The following is a 25,557-nucleotide window of genomic DNA, read 5'->3' as shown; positions in this document are numbered from 1 at the left end:
GTATTTGGGAATAAGTATACATGTATACTGAAATTACAGGTGTCGCTAAAGAATTTTCTGTTTTCAATGATTACCAGTGTACATGTAATGAAGATAGAAGTTATGAGTGCAATGAAAATTGGAAAACTTTTAACCACAAGTCAAATAATAATAAATATCAGAATACTCATCTTCCAGAGAACCCTTATAAAGGTGGAAAAGTTTTTGACCAAATGTCAAATCACAATACACATCAGGTTATTCCTATTGTGGAGAAGACAAACAAACAAAGTAAATGTGTCAAATTACGTAAGGAACCTTCTAATAGTACTGAACAGAAACATATTTCTATTGGGGGAGAAGATTACAAATATTTACCATGTGGGGAAGTCTTCAGTAAAATAGTTAATCTCAATGGAGTTAAGAAAATCTGTACTGAAGAAAAACATACGTGGAAAGAATGTGATAAAATATATAATTGGCCTTCAGGTCTGACTCTAGATCAGAAAATACATACTGGACACAAGCCTCACATATGTAGAGAATGTGGCAAATCCTTTATGTTGTTCTTAACCCTTACTATTCACCAGAGAATTCATACTGGAGAGAAGCCTTATGAATGTAGAGAATGTGGTAAAGCCTTTAGGGAGTCGTCAGCCCTTAGTCAGCATCAGAGAACTCATACTGGTGAAAAGCCCTATAAATGTAGAGAATGTGGTAAAGCCTTTAGCCGATCTTCATACCTTATTCAGCATCAGAAAATTCACACTGGAGAGAAGCCTTATGAATGTAGAGAATGTGGTAAAGCCTTTCGCTGGTCCACAATCTATAGAAAACATCAGACAATTCATACAGGAGAGAAGGCTTATAAATGTAGAGAATGTGGTAAAGTCTTTTCCTGGTCTTCATCCTTTAGAAAACATCAGAAAATCCATACTGGAGAGAAGCCATATAAATGTAGAGAATGTGGGAAAACATTTCTCCAGTCATCAATCCTAACTCAACATGAGACAATTCATACTGGAGCGAAGCGTCATAAATGTAGAGAATGTGGGAAAGCCTTTTGCTGGTCCTCAGGCCTTAGACAACATCAAAAAATTCATACTGCGGAGATGTCTTATAAATGTAGACAGTGTGGTAAAGCCTTCTGCCATTTCTCAAGGCTTAGTCAACATCAAAATACTCATACTGGACAGAAGCCTTATAAATGTAGAGAATGTGGTAAAGCATTTCACCAGTCCTCAACTCGTAGTACACATCAGAAAATTCATACTGGAGAAAAGCCGTATGAATGTAGACAGTGTGGTAAAGCCTTCTGCCATTTCTCAAGGTTTAGTCAACATCAAAATATTCATACTGGACAGAAGCCTTATAAATGTAGAGAATGTGGTAAAGCATTTCACCAGTCCTCAACTCGTAGTACACATCAGAAAATTCATACTGGAGAAAAGCCGTATGAATGTAGACAGTGTGGTAAAGCCTTCTGCCATTTCTCAAGGTTTAGTCAACATCAAAATATTCATACTGGACAGAAGCCTTATAAATGTAGAGAATGTGGTAAAGCCTTTTGCCGGTCCTCATCCCTTACAAAACATCAGGTAATTCATACTGGAGAGAAGCCTTATAAATGCACAGAATGTGGTAAAGCCTTTCGCTGGTCCTCATCGCTTACTCATCATCAGGGAATTCATACTGGACAGAAGCCTCATTAGAAGATGTGGCAAGTCCTTTGGATTCCTCACATCTTTCTCAATAGAATTTATAATGGGTGAAAAGCCATGTAAATGTAGGGAATATGGCTAAGCCTGTAGGTGGTCCTCAGCCCTTATAATCAGACTAAATCACACTCGAGAGAAGACGATAATTGTGGACCATATGGCAAAGCCTTTATTCACTCCTCAAAACTTACGCCTATATCAGGTCATTCGTACTGGAGAGTCACCATATGAATGTAAGTGCCAAATCTTTGAATCATCAGTAGTGTCTCAGCCAACATGAGAGAATTCATTCTGGAGGAAAACTGTTCAAATGTAGAGAGTGTGGCAAAGCTTTTACCCTGTGTTCAAAGCTAACTCAACATTGGAGACTTCAAGCTTGAGGGAAACAAAAAATGTGAAGAATTTAACAAAAGTTTAACCATTGTTCAAGCCTCCTTCAAGGTTAGAGAATTTATATTGAAGTCTTAAAAATGTAACAAATTTGTGAAAGTATTAGGAATGTATGTAATTTAAATAGAATTTCAAAATATCAGAGAATTCACAGTAGAATGTTTAAAACAGTTTTCATGTATTGCTATAAATCAGAATACTTACTTAGAAAATCATCCAGAATTTACAAAGATCATTACTTTCTAGTGTGCTTCAAAGTGTCAAGGGGATGGATGTCTGGACATGTGTACTTAGAATATATACTATTGCATAATGACGGTATTTGAAGTATTTTGAGAAAGAAACATTACTATGATTCCAATCTCTTGTCTATTGATGCTGCTATGTCTTTATTCCTGGTGTTTGTGTGAAATCATGGGGTTGATTGTTGGCTCCTTAAAAATCTGTGAACTCTTGAACTCAGCTACAGAGACCTCATAGTCATTCTTGTTTGAGGTGCTAGGGTGACAGAACCTCACTGCTCTCCCCCTCCCACATCAGCCAAGGAAACACTTTTGGTTCTGATCAGTAGTTGGGAGATTTTCTAATACAATGACACGTCAGAATTTGTTGAATATTTTTATTATATCTTTTGAAAAAATGAAGATTACAACTCATGGTGACCCCTATGATTTTGAATGTGAATATGGGTTTTTGGAAAATAACTAATGGCATTTCTGTGTTTGGAAATTAGAATGATCTGCCTTGACTGGAATGGCTCAGTAGGTTGGATGTAGTCCCCTAAACTGAAAGGTCTCCCATTCAATTCCTGGTCACAATACGTGCCTGTGTGGCAGCCAGGCACGTGACAGGCAGCCGATCCACGTTTCTCTGACTCATCGATGTTTCTCTCCCTCTCTTTCTCCCTCCATTGCTCCCTCTCTCTAGAAATAAATAAATAAAATTGATTTTAAAACGAAAGAAAATTATAATGACTGTTCTGGTACCAGTTTTCATTAGAGTCCTTGAGAAGTTCTCAGTGTTACCTTCTTTACTGAAATAAAAACAGGACAAGCTTAACACGTTTTATTCTCAATCATATTTATGATTGTAGCCATCTCTTGGTCATTCTTTCTGGAGAAATCCCAGAGACCGTGGCAGACTTTGGGGTGAAACATTTTCTTTATTATTTTGGATGCAAACTTCTTTTCTGTTTTTTGCATAGCCAGGGATATACCCATTGGCCCACTGGTATATTTCAAGCTATCAGCATCATTTCCAGGAATTTCAGGTGGGGAAAGTTTAACGTGGAAGCCCCAAAGTCCATTGGCTTTTTCAGTGTCCTGTGCTGGATCAGTAGAAGCTGCTAAATATTAGTACCTAGGCATGGACCTGCCCAGGAAATCAGCGTGAATTATAGAAACTAGATATTAAACACTGTTCTACTTTACTTCCTGACATAGTTACAGACACAATATATGCAGCATTATTTATATGTATCTACTGATGTTTTGTATCTTGGACTCACTACCTGATCAGTGGCTTTATGGCTTTACTTTTGTTAACAAGATAAAAGTCCAGTGCCCAGAACATCCATTGGAATAAAATCTCAGCTAGATGAGAGTTCTTCCATTTTCAGGTATACCAGTGAAGAAGATTGAAGAGGTGTATGAATGCAAATATTACCTGCATTGATTTTTTAAGTTTTTTTCTGGTCATTTTAAAAACACATATTGCCTTAGGCTTAGAGTTAATTCTTTCTTAATTGCGTTCTGAATACATATTCTCTTGCTTTGGGGTAAAATTCTCTAAGTGTGCCAAATCCATCTCCTCTTAAGTGTCATTTAAGACCACTGTTTTTTTGTTGTTGTTGATTTTCTGTCTGTTAGATCTGTCTATGGATGTCAACGGAAAGTTAAAATCCCCTACTGTGACTGTATTGCTGAATTTAAAAATTGCCATAACTATATACCTATCAGCAATCACTTAAATGTAAATGTATTAAATGATCAAATGAAAAAGGGAGGGTAGCCCTGACCAGTGTGGCTCTCAGTTGGTTGGGCATTGTCTTGCAAAGCGAAAGGTTTGCAGTTCAATTCCTGGTCAGGGCACATGACTGGGTTGCGGATTCAGTTACCAGATGGGGTGCATGTGAGAGGCAACCCATTGATGTTTCCCTCTCTTTCTCCTTTTCCTCTCTCTAAAAATGAATAAAGAAATCTTTAAAAAATGGGGGAGTGAATAGATAGCAGAACAAGAGCCATGAATATGCTGTCTACAAGACACCCACTTCAGATGAAAAGATACATGCTGCGGTGCAGCCGCAGCAGAGTCCAGGGGGTCCCGAAGGTGCTATGAGGCGTCGGCGCGTGGAGATCAGGCAACTACACAGCTCAGAGGCAGGTGAAGCACTGATTCGTTTATTGCAAGTACAAGTGGATTTTTATATTTTCTTTTTTGGCATAGATTAACATTTGTAGGTGCATAGCATGATCAGTTAAGCAGAAAAATTAATACAAAGGTAACCAGGAAAAGTACGTAAGTTTCCATAGATTCAGTTATAGTGAACAAAAATTATTTTCACCAGGAGAGTCATGAATCAGACGATTAGACATTTTCAGAAATTGTTCATAGGGCAAAAGTATATGTTTCTGTGTACTATAAACTTTAACTTCATAATCTTTTCTGTCTAAAATGTTTCTCTGTGTACTATAAACTTTAACTTCATAATAACTGTTTCTACATGCTTAATAGCTAACCAGCTTTTCTTATTTCTATGGCTGCCTAATTGATATATATTCCTATTCAAGGTAAAGGAGAGGTTGTTACTCTAACGACTTTTAGACATTCAGGGGCTTATTGACTAGAGACGTATTGGTCTGATTATATCCTGTTTGTGTCAGCTGCTGGTCAATTCTAAGAGTGGTGATCATTTCCAGGAGGTTCCAGATGATTAAAGCAGTAAAAATGTAGATTCCATTAAAGAGAAAGAACAAAATCACACGCAAATCCCAAGTAATGCCACGTCCTCCAGGCCAGGATACGCTTCTTTGAAGACATATCCCCCATGTCTGGACCTTGTCAAACAACATGGTTGACCGTACTGGAACTGGACGTGGCAGATACAAAGTGAAAGTCAAAAGGTAAAAAGTTACTCAGCTCTACCTTTGGGCCCCAGAAGGACCTGCTTTGCAGAGAATTCTGTTCCAGTGAGACATCTCATTGTGGACTGTGTACATATAATAGGTATGAAAATAACTGTGCTAATAGTGAGCTGACCTGTGTGGTAGAGGAGAATTTTAATGGAGTGAACGTGTAGACAGTTTTTAAATACCCAGAAACTTGTTTTGGCAGGTCGTTGGGCAGGTCAGAGCAGGTCTGATGGGTATAGCTCAGGGAAACATACTTTTTGTTTGTTTGTTTTTTAAATGTGAACCACTTAATTGATGATTGATTACTTTCTCAGAAATTTGGAACTGCAATAAAGAAAAGTCTATGCCATTGTATAAAAAAGGTATTTCATTTGAATGGAAATTTTAAAATGCTGTGGTAGCCATACTTGTGTCAAAGAAAAAATTTAAAAGAGAGGATATAAAAAGAAAGGATATTTCATAATTACAAATCAATTTCAGAAGAGGATATAACCCTTGTAAACATTAATGCACCCAATGTAGGAGCATCAGAGTATAGACCGCAAATACTATTGAGCATAAAAGGAGAGTTGGGCCTTTTAAATTTGGATTTCTTGTTTTTGGTTAACGTCAGAATTACTCAAATATTATGGATAGTAAATCCTTATAAGGTCTGTAACTTACATTATTTTCCCCCTTTTGATAGACTTTTTACTTATGTGATAGTGCCCTTCATTGCACAGACCACTAATTTTGATGAAGACCGATTTCTCTTACATCATCTCTGTTTTTTGAATTGGTATTATATCTGAAAATCTACTGGCAAATCCAGGGTCATGAACATTTAACTCTATGACTTTATCTAAGAACCCTGTATGCTTACTTCTTACATTTAGCTTCCATATATTGATAGCTTCTATGTCTTGGCTAAATTGTAACCATTTTTATTTAAAATACCTACTGAATCTGCCCTGGCTTGTGTTGCTCAGTGGGTTGAGTACCAGCCTGTGAACCCAACGGTCGCCGGTTCATTTTCCAGTCAGGGCACATGCTTGGATTGCAGGCCAGGTCCCTGGTTGGGGTTGCACAATAAGCAACAGTTTGATGTTTCTCTCACACATTGGTGTTTCTCTCCCTCTCCCCCTCCTTTCCCCTCTGTCTCTAAAAGTAGATAGATAGATAGATAGATAAATACATAAATAAATAAAATCTTTAAAAATATAAAACACCCGTTGAGGGAGAGTGCTAAATAACCACCAGGTCTTTATTAGATCGATGTGCATGAATAAAAAATATTTTCTGTTAAAAAATATTGGGTTCATAGTACATTTTTTGTTTAAAAATTTTTTATTGAATTTATTGTCACATCAGTTAATAAAATTATATATAGGTTTCGGGGGTGTGATTGTATATTACACTATCTGCATATTGTATTGTATGTTCAACATCCAAAGTTAAGTGTCCTTCCATCAACATTTGTCCTTCCTGTACCCTCCTGTCCCTTTCCACACCCCTCTTTGCTTCAGAAAATCATTATGCTTTGTCTATGAGGGTTGTTTTTTTTTTTTTCCTAAGTACTTATGTACTTTTTAAACCAAATTGTGTAATAAAATCTTGTTAACTTAGATTTGAACTTTGAACTGTCCATTGTGTTAAAAATTATTAATATTTTTGAGTCAGAAAGGCTCTGGGTGTTTTTTTTCTTTAAATGCATTTATAAAGTCAGACAGAATATTTCTTGCATCAGTCTTCTTTGCCCTAGATTCTTAGGCATTTGTGCACATCAGTACATCGCTGTGTATATACCTTTCTTTAATCCTGGTTTCTATAGAGCTGCAAGGACATCTAGATATGCCCCTAAACAAACTACTGACCATCCTTGGTGATAGTGCAGAGCCTACTCCCCATCTCTAATGCAGGCCTGAGTGGACACCCCTTCCCAGGTAGATCACCTCAAAGGAGCCTCCTCCTGACTTCCATGCCACTGCCACATGCAGAGACATGCGGTAAGGATGCTTATTGCCCTATGTGAGCAATAAAAGCAAAGGGCACTAGTTTTCAAATTATCAATAGCATCAATTAGATCAATAACTTTTAATGAGAAATATGCAAGTTAATATCTATTCTCTTTGCTGTGGAGCTTCTGAAGATGGTATTGGCAGGTGTTGGATCAACCACATAATAAATGTACATACTACAGAAATGTCTAGAAAGTTATTCCCAATAAAGAGCATCTATTTTCCTCAGAACCAATACGAGTTTTGAACTTTAAAAGTATTTTTACCCTAATATTTTAGTTAGCTTTTATTATTTTAAGTAAATAATATACTGTATTTTTCTGTGTATAATGTGCTTCTGTGAATAATGTCCACCCATTTTTTTGTCCCAACTTTCAGAAAATATCTTCCATTTTAATTTTTTCAATTCAATTTTTTATTTATTTCCATTAGATCCTTGTTTTTTGTATTATAAGGGAATTTTAGCATGCATTTTTTAACATTATAATACAAGAAATTTTATGTAACATAATTACAAAACACAGATACAAGGTATTTCAGATACCACCCATATAATGGGCATCCTTATTTCCCCTCAAAAATTTGGTCAAAACATACGCATTATACAGGGCAAAATTGAACCTTGGTAAGATAAATTGCTCTTGAGTTAACATAGGAAACAATCCTTCCCCTGACTCTACCCCGACTCCCAGGACCAAGCTCGCTGCCCCTGAGCTCTGCTTACTGCACAGTCTCACCATTTCTCTATAGATCAAATCTTCCAAAGAAAACACACTTCATAGATGTTGACTAGCACATATAACAAAAATTATTGAGTGTAGAAAGAGAGACAAACTTAGTTGATATTTGATAATTTAGTTTACTTAGGTTTATGTTGCAGACAATATACCTCCCTATTAAATGTTGCAAAATTAGTGATTCTTGAGGCAAAAATAAATCCAAATGTTATCTTGAGGTTATACGTTTTATAGGCTTATTCACACCTTACAGAACATTTTGAAATAGGACACCAAAAAAGAAGAAAAGGTTACAACTTTAAAATAAAAAGTAAACTGTAGTTACCGTCCCAAGGAACATACAACTAATTTGAAATTATATTTGGGTATGATTGATTGAAGAATGTTCTGATGTAAGGCAATCTCATAGGTGTTTAAAACTACTCTAAGTATGGTATGGAACATTTAATGTACTTTACATCAAGTTTTAAAACCTTATTTCCTTTTTAAAAGCAATGCTCGTTGTCCTGAATAATTACATCTTTTGGTCGTTTTCATATCCCAGATCATGTCTCTATTAAGACAATGAACGAGCCTTGTTGAATCCTGGCCTCCCTGGTGAATGGGGAATAGAAAAGGAAACGCTGCTGAGTTTCATTATGTGATTGTCTGTTGTACCCAGGGAGAGCTGTGTGTTTCACATTCTACACTTAATGGTTACACACATAATTGCAGTAGTTGTGTAATAAAACTTTCCACTAATTCTAATTGCAGTAATGTTTCTAGATCCAATTCCCTTCCCACCTCCAGCTTCTCAGGTCCCAGTTCCTACAGAATTGCATCATCCTCACCAGCAGGAAGTGCTTGCAATCTTAGGCGAAAACAGCTGTTGACTTAAACCTTTTCAAAGGTAATACGAAACAACTTACTTTCTGCCGCAACCAGTGTGGGGAGGAGGTCCCTGAGGGGGGGGTGGCAACGGGAGATTAAGAAAGACACAGACACAGACACTTTAAGGAAAAGCAGGGACCAGGTGGGACATCGTCCTCTGATGGAGACACAATGACCCTGAACATGGTCTCCGTGTTTATTTTATAAGAGGATAAAGCTCAAGGACGTTTTGCAGACTCAGGGAAAAACTGCAGGCATACTTGCTGCGTTCCCAGGCTATCTAAATGATAAATATTTCTTTCGCAAAAGTTACAGCCGCATTCAGCTAAAGCGTGTGGTTAATATCTCCTTCTTAACCCCTGTGGGTCCCTGCTGTGTGACGCCAGCCTTCACCATCCTCCACATCTCCCCCTTTTTTGTTTTCTAGTGGCGGCATAACCAAAAGCACTGGTGCCGCTGTAATTAACAGCGGCAACCTAGGGTTGTGCTAGGCAGAGCAGACTTCAAAGGGCAAAATGTACATTCTTTCTCAGGCCAGATTGGGTTCCAGGAGCTGTTCGACCAGTACAAAGCCACAATTGCCTCTGACATTGTTTTCAGGCTGAGTCAGGTGGGGGGAGCAACTAAGAGATTAGGGGACTTTTTACAGATGGAATGAGGACTCAGGCTATGACAAAGCCGAGAGGTAAGGGCCTTTCTGCCCCTTCCCTATAGTCCCCTAAGTCCTTCCCTGATGGTCCCTTCGCAACTGTGCCTGTCTTCGGTTGCCCCTCTGAGGAGTCTTAACTGTCATTGGCTAACCGGTCATCCACCTGGGCCAAGCGGGGGAAGTGAGGGAGGCAGGGGCTGCACTCCTGCCAGGAGGATATGTTCTGTCTCCTTAGTGGCTCATAACCCCAAGGCCTATTCACTCAGTCTTAGCCGTGGGACTCATGTCTGTTAATGAGGCTACAGTCCCTGAGCAGGACGGCTCCCAAACATCGTCTCCCCCTTTTTTCTTTCTAAATGCAGGCGATGCACTCCCAAGTGAATTAGCTGGAGTTCTGAGTTGTCAGCAGACTAATAAGAAAGCACAGAGTATGATTAGAATTGCAAGCACAAGTCCTCCCCCCCCCCCCCCCCCCCCGCCCCATACCAAGTGGTGAGTTTTAGCAGATTAAAGGGATTAAAGCCTTTTAACTCAGATAATAACTCTTGAACTATCTGAGCAGGATTTACGATAGGGTCTTTGGCTTCTTGTATATTCGTGATTTCTTTATTCAGTTGGATTAAGTCTAGACTTATATTATTATGATGCCACGCTCCTTGTAAATGTGCTTTTACCTTTTCCCAATTCCACTGGCTGCTGTTACATAGAGCTTGAGCAACACAAATATTTTGATATCATGCATAGCACTGCAGCTTTTGCCTAAATTTAATGTCTTGTATCTGATCTCCTAGACCTATTACTATTGCTTCAAGGGCATCAAGCTTAGCTTCTAATTTGACATCAATTGCACCTTGAGTATTTAAGGCACCGAAGTATTATGAGCTAGGCTATTAACAAATTCAGCATTTTGGATGCTCTGCATCCAAGTGCGGCAGCAGCTGTAGCTGCTGATGCAAGGACTGTGACAAGAGCAATAATTCCAGCCACAATAAGACCAACTGCTCTCTTAGGGAGACTTAAGACCTTATGTAATTCTTCAAGCACTTGTAGGCTGGCATCTGCATACCGTGGTCCAGTGACATTTACTGGAATCATCAAAAAAGGGGGTTGATGGATAAGCGGTATGTCCTCTTCAGAGTTATATTTAGATACACAGCCAAGTTACAGTGCTCACAGGTCACAGTGTATTTCTCATCCTGATAATATTAATATTTCCTGTGATCGTGGCATAAGGCTGTTGGATACAGGCATAAGGGCCATTTGAAATGCCAGACCCAGGTCAGAAGTGCTAGGAGTGGTGAAGTTTATTAAATGTAAGGCAGCTCCAAGGCACCGTAACTCCTTTTGCACTTGCCCTTCCTTGGTGGAAAGCATATTATCAACAAATCCTCCAGGGGACATAAGTTGATGATGGGGATGAGATGGGTCCATCATATGTGCCCAGTCATAGAGGGAGAGCCCTGTTCTGGAATCGTTGTGCTTGACTGGAACAAGGTTGGTGCACACGTGCCACATCAGGAAGCCCCTTATCTCAACATGTGTCTGGTTAGGGCAATAGGGCAGCGAGGGATGCTGCTGAGGGACAACTCTAGGAACATTGGGGAATCCCCATTGGGACACCGTTTGTATATATTTTCCAATACCCCAAGGCCCCGTGATAATAGCAATCTTACTCCCTCCATAGGCAGTTTGGTTTCCTTGTTGTAATAGTAAACACCCAGTCTTCTCAGCAGAGGAAAGGCATATGGGTAGGGTGGCAGTGAGGCCGACGTAATTAAATCCTCCACGCAAGGTGGGAGAAATATGACTTGCTGAATGTCCCCCCCACTACCCGGGTGTCATTGGTGAACACAGGGATGGAGGGACTGGCCCAAGAGGCTGGGTTGGCTACTGGTGGGTCAGGGAGATAAGCCCAGTAGGACTCTCCTGTACGGCAACAAACCTGACGTGCCAGAATGGCCAGCATTGCCACAACCATGGTCTCAGGCTTCTTAGATGCTCCTTGACGCCAGACCATTCCGTCGGCCTCATGTACAAGTTTCTTTAACTGTCTCCACATGGGGAGTTTGGCTTCTCCAGTCGAGGCATTGTTAACAGAGGGCGTCAGTCTCAGCGTTTTCATCTGGGGCTCCACCTGGCCCACCAGGTCCATGACAGTGTCTCACTGCTCTCTCAGGCACCCAGAGGGGACGATCCGCACCTTCTGGAAAGACACAAACATGTCCTCCTCCCCACATTAATGCTGGATCCGGGTCCTTCCACACACCAGTGTTTAAATCCTTCCAAAACACCAAACCTGCAGGATTTGCTGTGGCCCCTGGGTGATGCTTCTGTGCTGCAGTTAGTCCTTGTTCATCACAATTTAGAAACTTTAAGGTGTAGAGGGCTAAATGGAGGCATCTCTGGGGAGAGGAGGAGAGTTTGTCTCCCCCTTTGTTTATCTAATAACTGCTTTAGGGTTTTATGTGATAGTTCCATTATGGCCTGTCCTCGTGCATTGTGGGGGATACCAGCCTTATGCTGAATGTTATATTGACGGCAAAAGGACTGGAAGGCTGCACTGGTATAGGCAGACCCATTATCAGTTTTTATTTCCTGGGGCTTGCCCATGGTGGCAAAGGCACTTAAGCCGTGACTGATGACATGTTTTGCACTTTCTCCTGTTTGGCAGGTGGCAGTAATATACAGGGAGTAGGTATCAACACAAACATGTACCCACTGGATTTTACCAAATTCAGGAATATGGGTAACATCCATTTGCCAAATTTGGTTGGGCCCTAGACCACGGGGGTTAACACCCACAGAGGGCACTGGAGTGTGTATAACCCACCGAGGACATTGTTTTACCACTTGACGGGCTTGTTCTCTGGTAAGATGGAATTGTTTACGCAGACTGTTAGCATTTTGATGAAATTGGGCATGAGATTGCTGTGCTTGTAAAAGGGAAGTTGGTTGTTTGGGAGCAACTAAAAGTTGGTCAATAGCTTGACTGGGCTAAAGGTCCGGGCAAAGAAGAGTGAGCGCGAATATGACCTATAAAACAAGGATAAGTGCGCTGTTGAATTAACTTTTGGAAAGTTTGAAATAGATGGAAAAGCTCGTCAGAGTTTAGATTTCCCAATATTGCAGTTTCAGTAACAGTTGCCACTCCTACAGCATACTGGCTATCGCTGTAAATATTTAAAGGTTGGGAGGGAAGCTGATCTAGGGCCATGCATAAAGCCTGGGTTTCAGCACGTTGTGCAGAGGCATGATGAGTTTGTTGACCTGAGGACCCCGCGAGCTATAAAAGCCCGCACGGCCACTACTAGAGCCGGCAGTAAGGACAGTCAAGGCATTAGCAGTGGGTTTTTTAATTACAACCTTAGGAAAAACAAAAGATGTGGTTATAGCAAACTGCATGAATTTATCCCGAGGGTAACGATTATCAATTTGTCCCGGAAAATTTGCTAAGGCTATTTGCCAATTTGGAGAATTTTCCCACAACTGTCCTTGCTGAGTTAAGGTAAAAGGAGCAATAATTTTTGCTGGTTCTTGGCCAACAAGCTGTTTGAGTCTGTAACGGGCCTTGGCAATAAGGCTAGCCACAGCGTGTGGATAGGGAGTGAGAGATTTAGAGGTAGAGTGGGTTAAGTGTACCCATTTGATAATGCCTGTTGGTTGCCAAAGCACTCCCGTGGGAGTATGAGTGGTCGGAAAAATTGTAACCCAAATAGGCTGGGTTGCATCAACCCGAGTGAGTTGTGCTTGCTGAATTGCTTCCTGAACTAGAGTAAGGGCAGAACGAGCCTCAGGTGTAAGAGATCGGGCCGAGGTGGGTTGGAGATTTCCTTTAAGGATGTCAGACAAAGGGCTAAGCTGACCTGTAGTAAGTTTAAGTGAGGGATGTATTCAGTTGATGTCTCCAAGTACGTTTTGAAAGCCATGGAGTGTTCTTAAGTAATCTACTTGAATTTGAACCTTTTGAGGTTTTACTGTACACCCATCAATGAGCTGGCCTAAATATTGAAAAGGGGCTTGACGTTGGACCTCCTCTGGGGCTATAATTAATCCATGAGCCCTAAGGCACACTTCTATGTCTCCAAAAATTTGTAGTAAAATTGTGGAGTCTGAATGTGCTATCAAAATATCACCCATATAATGTATAATATAAGCAGTTGGATACTGTTCCCTAATTGGGAAGATGGCTCTGTCCACAAATTTTTGACATAAAGCAGGACCATTAGCCCTGCCTTGCGGGAGCACCCACCAGCAGTAGCGCTGCAGGGGTGCTCGGTGATTTACTGAGGGTACTGAAAATGCAAATCGTTCCCAGTCATCAGAGTGTAATGGGATAGTAAAGAAGGCATCTTTTAAGTCAAGTACAAGCAACTGAAAATCCCATGGTATTGCAGTGGGAGAAGGCAGGCCAGGCTGCAATGACCCCATGATTTGCATGGTTTTAGTGACTTCTCGAAGGTCTTGCAATAAATGCCATTTTCCTGATCTTTTGAGGATAATAAAAATAGGAGTATTCCAGTGCTCATAGTTTCCGGAATGTGCCCTGCCTGTAATTGCTCTTGGACCAGTATCCAAGCTGCTAGCAATTTGTCTCCTGTTAGGGGCCATTGATCAACCCACACAGGCTTATCAGAAAGCCAGGTAATCTTACCAGCCGTATTTTGGGCCAGAGATCTGACCACGGCCCCTATGGAAAAGGCTGAGAGCTGGATCCTGGAAATCCTAGCCCCTGGCGACCCGGGTTTCCTTGGGCCTGTATAGGCTGCACATGTCCTTGCAGATGTTTGCCAAGACCTGCGTCTGGCAAATATCCTTGATTTAACATCATTTGTGTAACAGCAGCTGCAGGGCTTGAAAGCAACACTCCCATCTCTGAGAGAAAATCTCGACCTCATAAATTGACAGGAAGATCTGGCAGAATATAAGGCTGAAACCATCCTACTTGCCCCTCTGGGTCCTCCCACTTTAATAGATGAGAACTAAGAGGGGAATGAACTGACCCTACTCCTTGTAAGTCAGCCGACATCTGTCCTGTGGGCCAGCTAGAAGGCCAGTGCCGGTTTCGATACCACCATTTTTAAACCTGAAAAAGATACTCTGGAGGCAAAAAGCTTGGAAGGTCAGGCCTCTCCCCAAGCAGGTCCACAGGGCGCCGCTCCTTCACTTTCTCTCACTATGCATGCCTGGGCTCTTGTCAGGCCTGGCCACCTGTCTGTCCCCAGTGCTGTGTTCAGACTGTGCTCCCAGAACGCCCCCTTTTCCCTCCCAGCACCATGTTGTATAGCTAAGGAAGGTGAGTGCCAGGAGAAAGGACCCAGTGTGTGGCAAAGATCTTATCCAAAATGTAATCATTGGAGGTCACCAAAATAGTAATTTTGAAAAGAAATGTTACAGATTTCAGGAATAATTATGTGGATAAATGAAAAAACCATGAGCAAAGAAGGCTCTAACCAAGGAGCTAGCTGGAATGGAGCCCAGCAAACACCACTGAGGCCGCCCCTCCCTTCTATGCCTCATCTCTGCCCAAGCCTGGCCTTGTCCAAGCACCACCCCTCTGCTTTTACCCCAGTACCCCACCATCGCCCTCACAGCCTAAGCGCTGAGTAGGAAAGGTCAAACGCACCTGCTTGGTTTTGGTGTTTCCGGCTTAAACCTGATTTTCTCCGTCCTCCTTCCCACGCACGTGAAGCCTGCGGGTCACTCCAGGCGGGGAGATCTGCGCTGGGAGGCCACTACAGCGGTGAGTCAGGCGTCCCCGGGAGACGCTGCTAAGGGGACGCTCTGAGGCCGTCCTGCCCGCTGTCCCTTCGGGGCGCTGGACACCACCTGACCTGTGGTTTTCTTGTTGACAGTCCTTCCCTGCACAGCCCTCCCACCCCACGTCTTGAAAGTGTCGGGAAAGGCAGTGAAGACCGTGCGCCCCTGCCCCTTGCCTCACGGCTCTGGGCCCCTGGAGCGGGGACTGTACCCCGGCCTGCGGATCTGCAGACCCCCCACTCTCCAGCATTTAATAAGTCGTCCAAATCCCAGGAGGAGCACTCGTTCCAAGGGGTGGGATTTAGGAAGTGAGAACACTCTGTCCCCAGGAGAGGTGACCTGCCTCTCGCGGTAGGGGCTTTGTGGAAGTGGCGAGGGCGAAAGGGCAGCCGGGGATCCGGAGGCGGAATGAGAAAGACGGACTCAGGACTAGGAGAAAAGGTCGGTGAGGGGCCACAGGAGACAGCAACGCCGGAGGGACGTGACCTTGGAGAAGGAATGAAAAGTCTGTCACCACATGATGCTTTTTGCAGGAATATTAGAAGCATGGGTCTTTTTCTGCCCAATGAGTTTACTTTTTGCTTCTGCACCTGACATTGAATTTACTTTTATTTTTTAGAGAAAGTGGAAGGGAGGGAGAGAAACGTGGATGGGTTGCCCCTACTGTGCCCCCAACCGGAAACCCGGCCCACAACCCAAGGTATGTGCTCGCACGGGGAATCAAATCTGGGATCTTTCAGTTTGCAGACTGGCACTCAATCCACTGAGCCACACCAGGCAGGGCTGGATTTACTTTAAAAAAAAACACAGAGATTAATCTTAGCCTGTTGAAGATCTACTTTTCTATAAGTAGTAGCTTCTGAAGTAAGCATTGGTGATGTCTCTCAACCCATTTAATATTCTTGTCAAAATAATGAGTCAGTCTCAAGGTTTTTAAAACTTTCACCATGGAACTCATTACATTAAAAAAAAAGAAATCCAGGTGGGCTGATGTGGCTTAGTGGATGGAGTGCTGGTTTGCAAACCGAAAGGTTGCAATTTCAGTTCCCAGTCAGGGCATACCCCTGGGTTGGAGACCAGGTCCCCATTTAGGGATGTGAGAGAACCATCCGATCTATGCACATGATGTTTCCCTTCCTCGTTATCTCCCTCATCTCACCTCTCTCTCTTAAAAAAAAAATGCAGAGCCCAATTTGTAGGTGAAGCTTAAGGCTGCATTTAAAACAACTTTTCGAGAGGGGGAACCAAGATGGCGGCGTAGGTAGACACACTGCGCCTCCTCGCACAACCAGATCTGACAGAGAATCGAACAGCAAGGGGGACTGACACCAAGGAAATAGAAAATAAACACATCCAGACTGGTAGAAGGGGCGGAGACGGGCACCGGGGTGGAGAGGACTCGCGTGGCTGTGGCAGGACTGAGACTGGCGGAGTGTGGGACAAATGGCACAGGCAGTCTGAGCACTAGCAGACCCTGCGGCCCCACATTTGCACAGATAAACCCAGAGGGCCGGACTCAGAGTGGTGGAGAGTGGGGCAGGCAGAGTGGCGGGTAGCACCCTGCGGCACCACATTCGCCCACAGATAAACCTGACGAACGGCGGGCAACGAAACAGACCCTGCAACCCAGGGCTCCAGCTCCGGGAAATAAAGCCTCAAACCTCTGATTGAAAGCGCCCCTGGGGGTTGGGGCGGCAGCAGGACAGACTCCCAGCCTCACAGGAGAGGTTGTGAGAGACCCACAGGGGCCTAGAGTGTGCACAGGCCCACTTACTCGGGAACCAGCACCAGAGGGGCCCAGTTTGATTGTGGGTATCAGAGTGAAAGATTGAAATCCGGAGGAGAGTGAGGCGGGCGCCATTGCTCGCACTCGGCCCCTCCCCGACTTACAGCATCACAGCGCAGGCACCAGCATTACCCCGCCCCGGTGAACACCTAAGGCTCCGCCCCTTAAAGTAACAGACGAACCAAGACAAACAAACAAAAAATGGCCCAAATGACAGAACACTTCAAAGCTCCAGAAAAAATACAACTAAGCGACGAAGAGATAGCCAACCTATCGGATGCACAGTTCAAAGCACTGGTTATCAATATGCTCACAGACTTGGTTGAATCTGTTCGAAAAACAGATGAAAAAATGAAGCCTATGCTAAGAGAAACAAAGGAAAATGTACAGGGAACCAATAGTGATGAGAAGGAAACTGGGACTCAAATCAATGGTATGGACCAGAAGGAAGAAACAAACATCCAACCAGAAAAGAATGAAGAAACAAGAACTTGGAAAAATGAGAAGAGGCTTAGGAACCTCCCGGACGCCTTGAAACGTTCCAACATCCGAATTATAGGGGTGCCAGAAGGAGAAGAGGAAGAACAAAAAATTGAAAACTTATTTGAACAAATAATGGAGAACTTCCCCAATCTGGCAAAGGAAATAGACTTCCGGGAAGTCCAGGAAGCTCAGAGAGTCCCAAAGAAGCTGGACCCAAGGAGGAACACAACAAAGCACATCATAATTACATTACCCAAGATTAAATGCAAGGACCTACATCCAAGATTACTGTATCCAGCAAAGCTATCATTTCGAATGGAAGGGAAGATAAAGTGCTTCTCAGATAAGGTCAAGTTAAAGAAGCTCATCATCACCAAGCCCTTATTATATGAAATGTTAAAGGGACTTACCTAAGAAAAAGAAGATCAAAAATAGGAACAGTAAAAATGACAGCAAACTCACAGTTATTAACGGCCACACATAAAACAAAAACGAGAGCAAACTAGGCAAACAACTAGAACATGAGGGTTGTCAATAAGGGAGTGGGAGGGGGAGAGGGGAGTAAATGTATGGAGAATAAGTAGCATAGATGATAGGTGGAAAATAGACAGGGGGAGGGTAAAAATAGTGTAGGAAATGTAGAAGCCAAAGAACTTATAAGTATGACCCATGGACATGAACTATGGGGGGGGGGAATGTGGGAGGGAGGGGGGTGGGCAGGATGGAGTGGAGGGGGGGGAAATGGGACAACTGTAATAGCATAATCAATAAATATATTTAAAAAAAGAAAAAAAACAAAAAACAACTTTTCACAGTTTCCCTTTTAAATATATGGTATCTAGTTTAAATTCTGAGCGCTGTATCCTTTCTGCCGTTTATCATATGTTGCAAAATCTATTGGTTCGTAGTAATATGAGGTATTTCAGTGTGCCCTTGATAAGGTGGTCAATGATCTTAACAGTGAGAACCTAGTTTCATGAGTTCAGCTAATGTTCAGCAGCTTTTTCTTGTTTTTATGTGATTTATTGCATTAGTGACTGAGCCACAAAGGAGCTGTTACCATCAAGTTTCTCTTTTCCATTCTCTGAAAATATTGAAGGGTGGACTGGATTGACTTGAAATGTGTTTCCCAGAAAGACCATCTATTGACTGTATAATTTGATAGGCATGTTTTCATGGCTAATATATATTTTTAAATGTCAGCATCAAAACTTGCATTTATCATTTTATACTTTTAATATAATTCTTTGTTTTTTCCTGGATAAGAGGAAATAATTTTTGCCCAGGGAGCCTGTCATTTCAGAAGTCTCTGCCCAAATTGCTCACAGTACCCAGAGGTCTGAGGTGTGCTGGCTCTGATATGCCTGGCCCAGTGCTACAGAAAACAGTCCTGGGGGAGCAGCCTGGGCACCAGGAAGGAACTAGATAAAGGTGCCATTTCATGGGCTGCATTGCAGACCTGCAGAATTATAACAGAGTGGAGCCCTCATTGCCTGAGGGTCTGCATGCTTATTAAAGCTACACTGTTTCCCTTCAGAGTCCTCTTAAATCACCTGAGAAGTTTTGAGAAATGACATCAGCTGTGCCATTCTCCATGGAGTGGGACAACTGCTTTTGGTGGGGTATCACTATTTAGTGAGATGCTCCAGTTGATGATAAGGTTAGCCTATGGATTAGCAGGAATGCTTTGGAATGCATTTTTAAAAAATACACACCTAAAGGTATGGATAGTTAATTTAGAGAGAGAGAAACATTTATGTGAAAGAGAAACATTGATGGGCTTCCTCCTGCATGTGCTGGAAGCAGGGACGGAACCTGCAGGCTAGATAAGTACTCTGACTGGAATCAAACCCACAACCTTTTCTGTGTACAGGACATGCCTACAACCAACTGAGCCACCAGTTCATGGTATGCATTTATTTTTTTAATGATATTTTATTGATTATGCTATTACACTTGTCCTGATTTTTCCCCTATACTCCCCTCTGCTGAGCACCCCCCACTTCCTCAGACAATCCCCCCACCCTAGTTCATGCCCATGTGTCATTGTATAACTTATTTTCCTGTACTCTATTTCCTATACTGTACTTTACATCCCCATGGCTATTCTGTAACTACCTATTTGTACTTCTTTTTTTTTTTCAATTTTTATTGTTATTCAATTACAGTTGTATGCCTTTTCTCCCCTTCCCTATTTGTACTTCTTAATCTCCTCACCTGTTCACCCATTCACCCACAATCCCCTACCATCTGGCAACCATCAAACTGCTCTATCAATGATTCTGTCTCAGTTCTTGTTTGCTTAGTTTGTTTTTTAAAAAAATTCAATTGTTGGTAGTCCTGGCTGATGTGGTTCATTGGATCAAGTGCCAGCCTGTGAACTGAAAGGTTGTCAGCTCCATTCCCAGGCAGGGCACGTGCCTGGCTTGTGGGCCAGCTCCCACTTGAAGGCATGCGAGAGGCAAAGGATGCATGTATCTCTCACACATTGATGTTTCTCTCTTTCTCCTCCCCTTCTCTTTAAAAATAAATCTAATCTTTAGCCCTGTTTGGTGTGGCTCAGTGGATTGAGTGCCGGCCTGTGAACCAAAGGGTTGCTGGTTCGATTCGCTGCCCAGGCACATGCCTGGGTTGTGTGCCAAGTTCCCAGTTGGGGGAGAGCAAGAGGCAAACAGTCAATGTTTCTCTCCCTCTCTTTCTCCCTCCCTTCTCCTCTCTCTGAAAATAAATAAAATCTTAAAAAAAAATAAAAATAGGTCTCTTGCTGCAGTAATGAGAGTGGGAGCTAGGACCCAGATTTGGCAGCCAAGTCCAAGGATTATTTTAAGAAAACGGCAGACAAACTGGATGTGGGGGAAATTGCCAGCTTCGATAAGGCCGAGCTGAAGAAGATGGAGACGCAGGAGAAAAACACTCTGCCTACCAAAGAGACCATTGAACAGGAGAAGCAGAGTGAAATTTCTCAAGATCCCAGAGGATTCCCCACCCCTATCATCTTTGGGACCCCAGATGTGGAGAGAAAGCTACCTGCAAAATGGACATGAGCAACAAACTGCACTGTGAACCCAGACATTCTGTGCCCATGCCATCAGCCTGTCGGTCTCTGAGGGGACCCATCTCCATTCGAACTGCCCAATTTGCCCTGGGATATTGTAGAAAATTACTTGTATGATTAACAAAAATAAAACACACCTTGTGGCAAAAAATAAAAATTAAAAATTAAAAAAACCTTCAAAAATATATTAAAAAATAAATTGTTGATAGATATGTATATATTGTCATTATATTGTTCATAGTTTTCATCAGCTTCTTTATCTTAAGTCCATTTATCATTTCATGTAATAATGGTTTGGGAAGCTCTATCTGCTGTTCGATTCTAAATGATAGCTTTGTTGGGCAGACCAAGCTTGGCTTTAGGTCCCTACTTTTCATGACTTTGCATATTTCTTGCCAATCCCTTGTAGCCTGCAAAGTTTCTTTTGAGAAATCAGCTGACAGTGTTACTGTAAATTCCCTGTAGGTAACTAACTGTTTTTCCCTTGCTGCTTTTAAGATTCTCTCTTTATCTTTAATCTTTGGCATTTTAACTATATACTCTGTTTTCTCTTCAGAATGCACAAATCTTTTGCCTTTTAATTATGATGTGTCCCGGAGTGGGCCTCTTTACATAAATCTTGTTTGGGACTCTCTCTGTTTCCTGGACTTGCATGTCTGTTTCCTTCACCAAGTTAGGGAAGTTTTCTTTCATTATTTTTTAAAAATAGATTTCCAACTTCTTGCTCTATCTCTTTTCCATCTGGCACCCCTATGGGGCAAATATTGGATCTTTTGAAGTTGTCTCAGAAGCTGCTTTTACTACCCTCATTTTTGGGGGTTGTTTTTTCCTTGTTCTAATTGGTTGTTTTCTGCCTCCTTATGTTTCAAATCATTGATTTGATTCTTGGCTTATCTACTCTACTGTTTTTTCCCCTGTAAATTGTTCTTTTACAGGGGAAAAAACAGTAGAGTGTTGGCCATGTGGCCTAATGTCGTAGGTGTCCTCTGCGTTCCAGTGGCATAGCCTCAGGTACCATCCAAGTGGGGTATTGGAAGTGCGTGCCTTGTGTGGGCTGACTATGCCCTCCTCTTGTAGTTGAGCTTTGGTTGCTATTGGCAGGTCAACAGGAGGGATTTTCCCAGGCCAGTCAGCTGCAAGGACTGGCTGTGACCACTTAACCACCAACCTCCACCCTCTGTGGAGGATCAGCTGTGCTGGGTGGTGGTGCTCCAGCACGGTCCGTAGCTGTCCACTGGGAGCGCTGCTCCCTGGGGTTTCCTGGGTGGTGCAGGCTAAGATCAGCCCCCATCTGTGTTTTGCCTGGAACCACCCTGCCTGGGTTGTAAAGCAATATGAGATGGTGACTACTTCTGCAGGGCATGGAGATTCCCAGGCAAAACCAAGTTGTGAATAAAGGCTGGCTGCTGCTAGTGCCAGGCCTGGGGCTTATGGAGGCCAACAGTTGCATGTTTGAGAGGATTAAGGAGGATGTGAAACATGAGCCAAGACCAGCCATTCATAGGAAAAGTAGCTTGTGAGTCCAGAAGTTGGGTGAGGCAGAATCTCTGGGATCGCCAAGGCTTTAGCCAGGTTGATGGAGTCTCAGATATGGCACCAGCTTGTCAGCTTTTTGTTCTGTGGGGGGATGGTTTAGAATAGGGACAATGGCCTCTGCTTACCTTGAAAGTAGACCCTTTAGATTCTCCCCGTATGGCACTGGTGCTTTTCAAGGTGCCGCAGTGCTGGAGCCCAGGGAGTGAGTCTGAGTCCGTGTGGGGGTTCTTTACGAGGAAGTCCTTGGACTCCAGTACTTTCTTCCACTGAGTGAATCCCCACTGGTTTTTGCAGCCAGAAGATGTGGGGACTTATTTCCTGGCACTGGAATCCTGGGGTGGGGGCCCTGGTGTGGAAGATATCCCTTGCCAATTTTTATCAAACACACATGGGTGAGGGAGCAGCCCATTCTGTGTCTGTGCCCCTCCTACCAGTCTGGGTAATTGTGGTTTCTTCAATTCTGTAGTTGTCAGAGACTTCCATTCAACTTAATTTCTGACCGTCTGAGTGATGGTGGTTCTGTATTTTAGTTGTAAGTTTGATGTGGTTGTGCAAAGAGGTGATCCATGTCTGTGTACAATGCCATCTTGACTGGAAGTCTTTGCATTTATTTTTTTATATAAAGAAATTTTCATTTATGATTCACAAGTAAAAAAGGGCTCAGGAAACAAGACACAGAGTCATAAGAAGGACCCTTGGAGCTTAGGAGAAAGAAAGGGCAGAGATTATCTGTGGGGTGGAAGGGATGCATTTGTAGGAGTGGGGAGCAGACTTTGGTCAGAGGAGGTAACAGAGTGCTGTGCTGAGATTGGGGTTCAGGAAAGCAGCACATGTTGTCATTGCTATAGGAGTTTGTGGACATCTGAGGGAGGAGAGAGCACCTGAAAAACAAGAAAGAAAAAACTCACAGTGAAATCTCCATGTAGGAGCTTATTTTTCCTGACTCCATCCTGTGACAAAGAGTAGAGGATGTTCTTTTGAGCATTTCAAGGTCTTTATGCCTGTGAAGGTGGTGGGAGCAGTTCAAGGGTCACACTAATTCCTGTGAACGCACATCGTCAAAATGCAGACATGACTCCTCCATGTAAGGACGCCTGACAGAGCAACCCAGAGCACAAGCAGGGCCAGGACAACATGCCTGCTTTTTAGGTAAATATTGTGTTCCCAGTCCCAGGCTGTGTCTGCTTCTTCTAACATCCCTGGATTTAGGATCTGCAGCCTTTAATCTTCTACTTCTGTTGTTCCTATGCAGAGTGAGGTTGTTTTCAGCTGGTTATTGTTTTCCTTTGCTCCTTATGATTGTCAAGGTCAGCTCTTAAGAATACTTGTCTTCTTTGTCCCAGAGCTTTGTTTACATTTTCTCTATCAAGACTCCCTGAGAGCATAAGGAATCTGGAGATAATGACCTTCAACTACTGAACACATCCCATCTGTGACAGATCAACCTCTGTTGGGGTGGGCTCAGAGGTTCTGGTATTGGTGAAGGAGGGAAGTGTAGCTTTTAAGTTCTTGTGGCTTCAGCATCAGCTCTGTAGACCAGGGTAAGAAAATGCACACTTAACTGGTCAGGATAGCTCAGAGAGTTCTGACAAAGAAGAGTAGATGGAAGAGACTTGCTCACTCTGTTGGTCAGAAAGACTTGCCATCTAAAGGCACTATTGCAGTTACTGAACATGGGAAGTACGTGTGGGTTTACATTTGCACTCAAAGGCAGCTCTTTAGAATACGTCTTTCCTGTGCCCCAGAGCTTCTGTCTGTCCTCTCCATCCTGACTCCCCATGTGGTGTGAACAATTCTCCCCATGTCTAATGACCTGCAACTATTGAAAGTGTTCCCTTTGTGACAGATGAACACAAGAATGTGTTGATATCTGAGATGGGGTTGGGTCCTGGGATATCTGTGAAGAACGAGAACATTTCATGTTTGGTCCCATCTGGATGCTCCATCTGCTTCACTGTAGACCAGGATTAAGAAAAAGCATAAATAAACTGGATGAATATATGGTTCCCAAAATTCCACCTTCTGAAGAAGAGTCTCTCTGCCTAGAATGCTAGAAAAAATAAATAAAAGACTTAGTATTTAAAAATCCTGAAGCTGCCTTGGCTGGTAGCTCAGTTGGTTAGAGCATTGTCTCAAAACACCAAGGTTGCTAGTTTTATCCTTAGGGAACATACAAGAATTAACCAGTGGATTCAAAAATAAGTAGAACAACAAATTGAGGTGCCTATCTCCTTATGTGCCCCGTCCTCTGTCTCTAGTATAAATTAAAACATTTTAAAAATAAACTAAGGGTTAGAAGTCATGGGGGCTCATAATGGCTTTAAATTTGCATAAAAAGTTGACTTCTGTTGATTATATTAATAGTATGAGTTGTTTCACTGCCATTAACAGAGGATAGGTGATATCATCAATGGTCCCATTACATCTGATGAAGACGGGCAGGTCCAGTAAAATACTGCAAGCTAACAGAGAGGTGCAGGAGATGGTCAACCCTGCACCTGGAGAATGAGCAGGAATTAGCAACCAGACTCATTGGGGCCAAGTGCTGGTGTCAAGAAAGGGTCACGACTCTAAACAAATACACAGCTGGGACCTACCACCAGAGGGCCTAGAATGCCAAGGTAAAGAGGTTGGGTTTATCCTGCAGGTAATGGGGAGCCAGAAAAATTAGAGTAATGCAGTGCGGACAAATTGATTAGGTTTGTCAAATCTGTTCATATCTGGAGAGCAAGAGTCTGAGCATACTCAACATCTGGGGGCCTGAGCCCCTGGGCCTTGACTTTGGGTACCCCTCTTTGTGGGACATAAGGCCCTTCCTGCCTTGTTCAGGATGAGCCTAGGACCAGAAAGTCCAGATGGACATATGGATTTGGGGCTCAGGGAGCCCAGAAGAGAAGACTGGGCCAAGTAGGAAATTTAAGGCCAATAAAAATCAAGCCCCTTGTAACACCCACTGCATTTAGTCATTTTTCTCAAGAAACTTTCACTCAGTGCTCTGACCAGGCACATGGCCAGTGCTCTGACACGAGGTCTAGTGTCCAGGACATATTGTAGGGGTGCCTAACTCTGCTGGAAGTACAGGAAGGGTTTCCCTGAGGAGGAGCGTGTAGGCTGGGCCTGAGAGATCAGCAGGAGTCAGGAGGTCAAGAGGCAGAGAATGGGTTCCATTGTTTACAGTAGCATGTCAAAGGCCTTGAGGCAGAGAAGTGGGTACCCTGCAGAGTGAGAAACAAGCGCTCCAAGGATGCAGCAAACTGGGCTGGGAGGAGAAGTGAGAACTAAAGGCCAAGGAAGGGTTTTCAACAGGAGTGACGTGATTAGACCTGCTGGTTATAAAACAAATATAATGAGAAATTTTTTACTACCTATGTTTTAATCTCAGGGTTTATGGTTTTGAGGATTATATTAAGCTTTTAATTCATTTTGAGTTTATTCCTTTTTTTTTAAAAAAAGGTTTTATTTACTATTA

General features: G+C 42.8%; 1 protein-coding gene across 9 annotated transcripts in view; it reads left to right on the top strand.

Moving 5' to 3' along the window:
- LOC112321251 (zinc finger protein 93) overlaps positions 1-25,557 on the top strand; it is a 54,817-nt gene that overhangs the window by 16,076 nt on the left and 13,184 nt on the right. The window contains exons 6-8 of one of the 9 annotated variants that reach the window (XM_053914942.2): positions 15,848-15,928; positions 19,371-19,405; positions 20,254-20,621. The exons of 2 other annotated variants lie outside the window; for them this stretch is intronic. In XM_053914942.2, coding sequence (XP_053770917.1) covers positions 15,848-15,928; positions 19,371-19,391 — 102 coding nt within the window. In that variant the 3' untranslated portion in view covers positions 19,392-19,405; positions 20,254-20,621. Of the gene's footprint in view, positions 1-77; positions 6,931-15,847; positions 15,929-19,370; positions 19,406-20,253; positions 20,622-25,557 lie in introns of those variants that run through there. 6 more of the 9 variants (XM_053914941.2, XM_071219922.1, XM_045186443.2 and 3 more) reach the window with 6 other exon arrangements.

Source organism: Desmodus rotundus, chromosome 12, assembly GCF_022682495.2.
Source record: "Desmodus rotundus isolate HL8 chromosome 12, HLdesRot8A.1, whole genome shotgun sequence".
NCBI lineage: Eukaryota > Metazoa > Chordata > Mammalia > Chiroptera > Phyllostomidae > Desmodus > Desmodus rotundus.
This window is presented reverse-complemented; position numbering and strand designations above follow the sequence as displayed.